Below are 9,886 nucleotides of genomic sequence, written 5' to 3'. Positions count from 1 at the left end.
TGAAAATGAGAAATGAAAATGAAATGAAAAAAATTACACCATCTTCCCGTGGGGAACCCTGATGAGGATGCGAAGCATCGTGGCGGTTCCGTGTGGTTCCATTGTGTTGCCGTTATGTTGAGTGATCTGCTTTTACTAGCGCCAGAGGGAATTCCGCGTCCGGGTCCACACCGGTGGCAAAAGGCACGCAAGTGCTGTTGTGTTACGGTGGGCAGGCTGTGGTTCACGAGGCGCCGAAACTCGTCCATGATGTTCTTGTCCATGTTGCCCCTGTGTCCCCGCATTTAAAAGCAATGAAAAATGAGCTGATGCAGAGAGCTTACAGAAAGCATGAGCAGACCAGGGCTACGGCAGCGGGAGCAAATGCACATAGCCACTTTTAAAACATTGCTCGAATCGTTTGCTCATCTAGATAAGGAACAGAAAAGGGTTGAAATGCTGCTTCCGTGCCACTGTTGGACGCCTCCTCAGTTCGCTATTTTATATCCCCCGGCGATGTGTATTGCGCTGTGCGCCATAGATTCGCGTTCCCGGTGGCGGCGCTGGGACAGTGGTGTGAGATGACGTGGGCTGGCTGATCGGGTCAAATTCAGCTGGCCACGGTATCGGCAGCGGCCCTTCGGTGTGACTCAGGTAGGCGATGTTTCAATTGGGGACACCAGCAGTCCCGTTGCGATGCGGATAAGGAACACCAAAGGGTTCATGAACCGCATCCCTGTGCTGCTGCCGTGACCACTGCTCACTGCGCACGGAAATATTGGGATTGGAAACAAGGTAGCCCAATGACTTTTTCGGCTGTACATTCAAGGTTCTGGTGACTACAGCCTACTACTACAATAAAATCGGCGACACTGCCGGCGACTTTTGAACACTTTCGCTGGGTCCAAACATTCGGGAACTACGCAGTCCAGCTGGCGAGGTACAAACTGCTTGGCTCTAACGTTCAGCTTGCCTCGATACAGACGCCGTTCCTCTGAATGAACACCTCGCTGCCAAAACACACAAATGGACGTTAGATACACAAATATCAGTTTTAAACTCGCACCGGCGGATGTTAGCCTCATTTTTCTAAGAACACCATGCTCGTCAATACGCTCGCTCACAAAAATGAGCAGTTCGTAATAAGGTATGCAGTTGTAAAGGTTAACTCAGTAACTCAGTAGGCAGTAAACCTCCTGTGCGGATTTAGTTTTAGGTATTCAGTAATGACATTGTATTAGTAACCCGAAAAGGGTCATATCTTCCAGGTATTTGTTTCATGTGGTGAGTAGAGGTGTACGAAAAAAAAGAGATATTGACAATGCACAAAAAATAATTGATGGGAACAGAAAAAAAACACGAACCAGCCAATAAAATAACCACAAGAAGAATTTCGAACGTTCACCAATAAGAAATGCAATCCAGAGTGGAAGAATTTCGAACGTTCACCAATAAGAAATGCAATCCAGAGTGGAAGACAACAAACGAAATTGTAAAATAATAAACGCCGGGCAAAGAAAACATCGATTTGAAGAGAAGTACGACTAGATTCGAGCGAAAAGAGTAGACCGGGATCAGGAGGTGAGCGGTTTGTTGTGGTGCGCCGTTTCCTTCGACGTAAGAGCGCCCTGGTGCTCTCCAGTGCAGCCCAACGCACCACCGGTTCCTGACCTGTCGCTTGAGTTGCGGTGTCTACCGAGGAATAAAAACGACTAGAAGAGTGAATAAGCGGTCAAAGTTTGTGGTAAAGCGACCTCAAGGCTAGCCACTAGCATGTTCACTAGAACGCGCGGCAAGCTACAATCGTCGCTCAGGTCACCTTGTCGTCATGTAACTGCACAGCCAAATCTCCATCGCAGGGGTTCCCCGTAGCTCTGCGATAGGACCTAAATTGTTAACCGATGGACAAGTGTATAACGATAAGGGAACACAGTTAGCGAGGTGTACAAAGGGGACGCTTAAGGACTTATTATCTAGTTTTTGATAGTGGGTGGCCTTGTTTATGTCTCATTCAGTTTAAGTTTATATATTTGTACTAGTGGGTTGTATCCTGCTAGGGCTTTATTTGTTCAAATATTATCGTATTTGCATCGGAGTTATTGACTCAAGCCTCGTCCTTTGGCTTGGTGAGGCACGTGCCAACTTGCCAACCAATATTTGCCGCCTGCTGAATTCTGTTACAGACCCGTCCACTTTTTGAAGACTTTGTGAGGGTTACGTTTCCTAGCCTTGTCAAAGAATTTAGAACTTTTTTGTCTCATTATGTTTCAGAACGTCCGGGCCTCGCGTTTAAGCTTCAACACGACAGTGCCGCGCCGCCGAAACCCCGATTCCCGCCTTTAGCTAGTCGTAGCAATACACCACCCTTTTATATGCGAAGCAGCTTAAGGTGGCACCTTGTGTGGGTGCCGTTGTGCGGTGTCCACACCCCCTCTGCGCATGCCTGGCCAGGAACCGCTGATGATGATTGTTGCAGGATGCCCCTAGGGATTGGCCAACCAAAGAATCCGCCACGACATAGCTTCACGTTCAACCACAGTCGTGCAACGCCGCGATAAGTGCCATTGGCAACGCCGCTGGTAACGCCACCTGCAACGCCAGCGTCAACGCTAGTGTCAGCGCCGCGGAAAAGAGGGCACAAGAAGAAGAAAAAGAAGAAGGAGCAGCACCTCCGCCTGCCGTGATCGTCCACCCGGAAGCGTATAGGCGTTTTAATTTAATCGCTCAGAACCGCTTTCTCTCGTGGTGTAGTAGTTCCACTCCTGCGAAGAAGACATCCTAACCCGGGTTCAAAGCTCGTTACTGTTTTTTTTATTTTCAAGGTGTCATCATACAATAAAATTTGCTTGCTGCAACTCATATAATCTATTTATGACATCTTTATGCATTATAAATGGTATACCGGGTATTTTTTTCCCTTTCGTCAGTTTCAGCTACTGCTTCTTGTACGTTTTTTCGGGTTTTCTCTTGTTAGGTTTATTTCGGCTATTTATGTTGAATATTTCTCTATACCGGGGTTTTCAACCATTGCAGGTTCCTTTTCGCTGCTATTTATTTCAGTTCAGGCGGTTGTGTATGCTCTAGGCACGTTTATGCTGTGATATAACCCCCATAAGCAACCTCAGGTGACGGATGGCAGTACAGACTAGGAAACGCATATACGCCACCCGGAACATGAAGACGTCGACCTCATCCCGAGCCATGACTTGGTCCTCCTGATAAAACACGCGAGTTCGTGCGCGGCCGTGCGCAAGCGCCAAGACATCATGGACCAGGACGAATACTACAACTTGATGAGGATGACAAACGCGGAACAACATGAGCTACTGCACCAGATCATCCACCGTCAGACAACGCCATCAGCACCTCTGTTACGGGTCTTCTTCACCGGACCGGCCGGTTGTGGCAAGACGTTTGTCCTCCGGCTTCCCATGGACCTCTACAACCGGTACAGTAACACCGGCAACAACACCGCCGACAACGCGCTCGTCATCTGCGCGAGCACCGGAAAGGCGTTTTTCACAGTGGCAGGAACCACGGTGCACGTGGGTTTCAAGCTCTCTCGGAAGACCACTGGCCCCGACAAGGAGGAGGCCTCAGCGCCAGCTAGTTGAACACCTTCCGCGTGGTCTTCCGCAACGTGAAATGCGTAATCATAGACGAGGTGAGCATGATGTCTGCGGACAACGTAAACGCAGTCGACTTGAGTGGACCCCATGGCTGCTTCGCATACTACTCAGGGTTCCCCTACGGGAAGGTGGTGAAATTGTTTATCAACAGCAAAAAACCAACCTCTTTTTTAGTCATCAGGGAGAATAACAATGATCTTTGGGGGGGGGGGGGCACTTGTGACGCACAAGGTGAGACTTTTGGCTGGTCTTCACAATGAATATAAGTATCTGTCCGTTCTCTCACATTCATCTGTTTTGCCCTGGTCTCGGCTGCGGCTGGGAACCGAGAAACCAAATGAAACACGAAAAGGAAATGTGTCTTCACAGGAGCATTTGAATGTTTATTGTGCGTCAATATGAAGTCGCAAATCGTATTTATATTTTGTCGGTATGGCACCGTTAGACTCATCAGAATTAGACATTGGATTACACGCGCCGGAGCATCGCGTAAATCCGATTGAATCTCCAGGCGCTCGGAAACTGTGCGAATGAAACCGAACGGGTTGTCAGCAAATCGTTTGGTGAAGTCACAGTCAGCTACAGCGAAAGGAGCACGATTTGAGAGTCGGCAGCAGTCTTGTGGGTGTGCTTGGTGATCAATGTGCTTTTGACGGGTCGCTTAGGCAAAGGTGCGACCACATTCGTCCTGCTCCGTGGCGTGTACGCCAGGCGCTAGCGTTGCGGCAAGCTCAGCTTGTGGAACGCGGGGGCGGCGTTTTACAAGCTGAGCGGTGTTCGACATAGGCGGCGGACGAATAAACCCAGCAGCGTCCACTGCTACACACCGCTCTATCGAGACGCCAAATATCGGCGCTCAAAAGGGCCATGACGCACTACTTCGCTTCACCTATCCTAGACGGCAGCACCATCTGAATGAAAAAGTTGCGCGTAAGTACCGCTATCCGGGCATGACTTCATGGCTCAGTCGGGAGAAGGTTTCACACGCCCCGTTGCGGCCAGTGTGATCGTGGGCTCGAAACCTAGCGCCGCCACGCCAATTGGAACTGTTTCTGGTGCTGTCGTATCCGTGACTAATATGACGTCGGTTAGGTTTGTGTAGCCCGGCATAAAACACTTTCGTGTTGAAAATCCCGGGCCATTTCAACTAACGTGAAACCTAGGGGGGTCGAAGCATTCAGTGGGAGTGTATTCTTCGCGCTGTGGCGTTTTCGCCAACAGAGATGAAAACGGTGGTGGGGTAGAGATAACGGTGGTGGGCACAAAAGGCTTGTGCCGTTGAAGCACAAAGCGTTGTAGCGCGACGCGTTGGCAAACCAGTGTCCCGCTGTGTTATTATGATACGCGTTACGTTCCAGCGCGAGGCCTTGGAAAACGAGTCTCCCGGTGTTGTGGTACCATGACTACATGAGACGGCGATGACAGGAGACGCCGACAGCCCGAGCCCCCAAAGATTCTCGCACTTACTAGTTGCGATAGGATAGGTTTGATGCTGAGGGCACTTGCGGTGGTTCGCGAGCCACTGAACCTCCACCAAACAAGTGAACATGTCCCTCACAAGCAGGACGTTTTGCAGGAAGCCAGGCTGGGTGGTACGAAAAGTTTAACTGCCAGTAGAACTGCATGATATAGTCCCCAGTGTTCGCCTAGTGTAACCAGAGGTTCAACAGAGTCCACGGCTCACGTGAAGAGTGACGACGAAGGCGCGAGAAATCACGGAACATGCGCCCCTTGTACCTGAACTGGGACCAAGTGCTTCTTGTCAGCCCCAGTTGATGCCAACGTTATGGCGGGAACCCACCGAACTTGGCCACCATGGAGGGCGCACAGGCTTCCGCCTACAAGCACATCCGAAGTGCAAGGACAAGTAGTAGAGCCTTCAATACTCAAAATAAGGTTTATCAATGGAATCGGTAGGGCGTGTTGATGTTACATGCTAGCACAAACAGAAAGAAGGCGCCCCGCAGTGTGGACTAAGAGGCGTTTATTTTTCATGCGAATATATCCAAATATGCTGTCGAGACATGCAAACAAACCGAGAAAACAGATCGAAACTGGGAAGACACATTTACCGTAATATGATTACCGCTTCCACAGGCGAGTCCCCATAAGAATACTCGATTTTTTGCAAGATAAAGAAAAGAAGCCACACGCATGCCCACATCAACGCTAGGATTGATTTCGCGGGCTTCTATCGTCCCCGGCATGAGGAAATTCCGGATTTTGGCGAGCACCTCGGTTTTTTTAGGTGTTCACTCTCTGAGCCGTCTAAGTTAAGGCATAAAGTTGGTCTAGTTGGTTATCTCACTGCATTTTACTAGCGAAAAATAGACGCGGACGAAGAAGAAGTACACAGGACACTCGCCGTCTAAGGTTATGAACGCCCCGGCAGGTTTCAATTTCTGAAGCTGGTGCGACTGCTTTTTAAGCCTAGTCTACCCAGGTGTGCGGGAATTCAAAGTATCAAAACAAAAAATATATCAACTCAGTATCTTTCCAGAATATATAGTGCTGTCAAGGCACATGACATGTTACCAAATTGAAAACATGTGAGATTCGAGATTGGGTCCGGAGTTCTACATTGCTATAGAAATTAAGATGGGCATCCGCAGGTGTTCTCCCTGCTGTTACATCGGGGTCAAAGAACCCTGCCAAGAGAAAAATAAAAAAAACTAAGATCATTGGCGGTGTCAGCTGCGTGGCTCACCTGAGTTAAACCAGTTAGTAGCGTTTAGATGTGTTGCGCAGCCACGTGCTTTACGTCATTCTCCCTGTAACAAACAATTTAAGAGCAGCTCTTGCACCTACAGTAGCAGTCATTCTGTCCTGGAGTCAGCAGTGAGCAATACCACCACCTGGAATGGCCTTATCACCGAAAAAGTTACCATTGCTTACAATCTGCACCCTTCTGTTTGGAGCAGTGAGCACCAAATGCGACCATGCTGACATCTTCAAGGTACACGCATTTCTGATTCTGTGAGATTCTCGTTTTCTTCCCGAGCGATGGTTGCGGTCGTTCATTCGGTAATTTCACCATTTTGGTGGTTGGTTCCACTTTTCTTGCCGAGTGTATATTTAAAAGCAGAGCAAATAACTAATAATCTCGCCAATGCGCATGCGAGTAGTTAAAAATACAATATGCTTCCTATCTATACCAAATACTTAAATACAAGCTCAGTGAATCTTCCGATTTTAGTTCGCCGCTATAAAACTTTGAAGTGCAAGTGAAGACCGTCTTTCTTGTGCTGACCCGGAAGGCTGTACCTGCACAATATTGCATAAAATAATTTTGTTTTATTAAGTTGATGGTAGCAGCAAATAGGATTAGATATCGGCTATTAACCTCTTATCTCCTGTAAAATCCTTGAATCTGGGCAGCTTAAACAAAAAAAGAAGCAAGTGAAATTTTGTTTATATGGCAGAAACCCGTTGGGGTCGTGACGGGGCCTAGTCATATAATTAAAGAAAAAGAAAATGTTTTGCCCATTCGCTGATTGGCGGTATCTATAGAATCTAGATAATAGTAATACACGCTACTTAAATATTATTGTGAGTAAAAGGCAGGCTTGTTCCTTAACAATAATGCGGACGGCAATGTGTTCTTAAAATAGTTGAAATCGTGCTTTGTTCTTCTTAGTCAAATCACGGATGCTAGAGAAATGTGGTCAAATTAAAAAAAACTTGTTCTCTTTTGCAAGTGAGAGCGCGCACCATTTAAAAGAAACCGCATTAATAGAGAACACCCTTGGTTCTCGCAAAAAATCATTATTCAATACGGAAAATTAAGCGATGTCGCAAAAGGGTAACACAACTGACCTAACAAGCTTTATTTCTATAAGCAGGAAAAAGCGCAATTGGCAAAAGAAGATTTCTTTTTTGTTACTGTGCAGTCATTCATGAACATTGGACCCCAAAAATTTTGGCGCCATCTCTGAAAAGATAAACAACGCATTTCAGAGAAAAATGTTCCCGACGAAAGTATTGTTGATGTGACTACCATTTCCAAAAAATTAATCACTATTTTCAAATGGTGATCGCGCGACCAGCTTCGCACGCTGTTTCGCCACCATATATTTTTTATTGTCCTATGCCGGATGTAGAAATAACCGAGGGTGGTGTCCTCAGCCTTTTGCAAACACTAGACGTGGAGAAATTACCGGGTCCCGATTAACCGTCCAATACTTTGTTGAGGAGATATGCTGCATGTGTGGATAAATATTTGCACCACAATTTCTCTATATCCTTACGCATAGTGACTATTTGTGATCATTGGCGTTCGGCAAAAATTTTTCCGGTGCCTATATGTGGCTGTCCTCTAAAAATTAACGACTACGGGCCAGTTTCCCTGAGGAATACTTGCTGTAAACTATTCGGGCATATTTTCGATAATGCCATTATTCCTTACCTAGAATATAAGCATTTTCTTTTTTCCAAACAGCATGGCTTTAGATGTGGTTTATCAACCGTTACCCAACTAACTGAAATTACTGATGAATAAATTAGTACACTCAATACAAATGGCGAAGCCGACGCTATATTTGTAGATATGGCACAGGCGTTTCATGTCGTCCCACCTCCCCATCTAAATACAAAACTACTCTCGACTGGCATTGAACGAAAAGTAGTCGCATGGATAGAATGTTACTTAAGAATTCGAATAGATTGCGTAATCATCAATGAGTGTGTCTCCCAAGAATTGGACGTTTACTCAGGAGTTCCACAAGGCTCTGTGCTGGGCCCTCCCCTTTGTATTATATAGAAATGATATTTATCTTACTGTTGAAACCCCGGTTTACATAAAGTATTCGCGCATGACTGCGTGGTATACACAGCTGTTAATACCCGAGACGACCAAACTAAATTAAACTATGCTTTGGACTCACTCGAGACATGGTGTACAATGCTTGAGAGTAAATACTACTAAGAAAACCGTTATCACTTTAAGCAGCAAAGAGGCCTCCCGGTTTTGCTCATTCATTAGGTAATGCTACCATCAACAGAACTGATAAGCTTAGATATCTAGGCGTCATACTTAGGACTAACCTTAGTTGTGAAACGCACGTTGACGACGTCTGTTAGGGTGTAGTACAGAAATTGGAATTTTTGAAAAGAAAGTTGCGTAATACGCCACCTGCTGTAAAATTAAACGCATACAAAGCCCTAATGCGACCTAAGCTGGGGTATGCAGATGTTATTTGGAGCCCCTACCAACAATAATTGAATTGTAAAACAGAAAAATACAGAATTTCGCTTTGTGTTTTGCTTATTCTGTTTATTAGCATCACTGTAAAGCAACCATTTTACGCAATACGGCAAACCTCCCAGAACTCGAGCAGTGTAGGGTCATATCTAGCTTAAAATGTTTTTTATCAACTTTAGTACGGTCACTTGAAGTTGTCGCGGGAACACTACCTCCGAGAGCCTTTCAAACGTTTAACGAGAACACAACCCAGTATGACTATTCGGCCACCGATCAGCCACAGTAATCTGCATAAATTTCCTTTGTTTCATCGCTTAATGTTTTACTGAAATAAGTTATATGAAGAAACAGTGAACTCGGTGTCGTTAGAACTATTTCCTCGACGTATTCGAAGTATATGTTTTTGTAGAAGTGTTGTATTTCAAATTGGAATGGATTCTTGTCGGCACCCGTTTGTGCGGCATATTTATGCCTACACTTACGCGTAGGGAGTTTCATGTTGAATTTCATTCGATGCATTTCTTTGTCTTCCCTCCTGCGTGGGCTCCAGAAGGGCCTGCAGTATCTGTATATGAAAATAAAATAAATTTCAGCGGGAATCAGAATAGTTCTGCTGGCGAAAGAGCTTAAATCCGTTCTAAGACTTCTTTCTATTAATGATTTTGTGTATCTGGGAACCCATTGAGCTATTGAGGGTGTAATAAACAATGTTTCAAAAACCACTGTTCTTGTTAAAATACCCGAGAAGATTGTGTATCACAGGCACAGGTGACCTGTTCGTAATATTGAACAGAATTGATTTATCTATGCTCAGGACAATGATGACAAATTTATTGGCGCAGTCCTTTTTTTTGTAAATTACAGCAACGACACTAGTCTTCAGTGAAACATTCTGTTATTTCGCGCTGTTGATGTGTTTGTAGTTGTCATGATTTATTGGTTGCGCATGAACTAACGGTATCTATGAACTCTTCACGGCGTTTTATTTGATGGCAGGCTGCCGATAGGGGGGTACTCAAGAGTAGTCTTGATATATTCATTGTCTGGTTGCGAATGTGAACACGCGGATGCGGTCACT

General features: G+C 45.8%; 1 protein-coding gene across 1 annotated transcript in view; it reads left to right on the top strand.

Annotated features, from left to right (window-relative positions):
• Positions 1-6,353: 6,353 nt before the first annotated feature.
• The window catches only part of LOC144152122 (uncharacterized), a 31,240-nt gene continuing 27,707 nt past the window's right edge, over positions 6,354-9,886 (top strand). The window contains exon 1 of the mRNA XM_077683334.1: positions 6,354-6,564. Within this exon, the coding sequence (XP_077539460.1) occupies positions 6,469-6,564 (96 nt within the window). The 5' untranslated portion in view covers positions 6,354-6,468. The remainder of the gene's footprint in view (positions 6,565-9,886) is intronic.

Source organism: Haemaphysalis longicornis, unplaced genomic scaffold, assembly GCF_048455015.1.
Source record: "Haemaphysalis longicornis isolate Haplotype H1 unplaced genomic scaffold, Haemaphysalis longicornis Haplotype H1 scaffold_9, whole genome shotgun sequence".
Classification (NCBI taxonomy): Eukaryota; Metazoa; Arthropoda; class Arachnida; order Ixodida; family Ixodidae; genus Haemaphysalis; species Haemaphysalis longicornis.
This window is presented reverse-complemented; position numbering and strand designations above follow the sequence as displayed.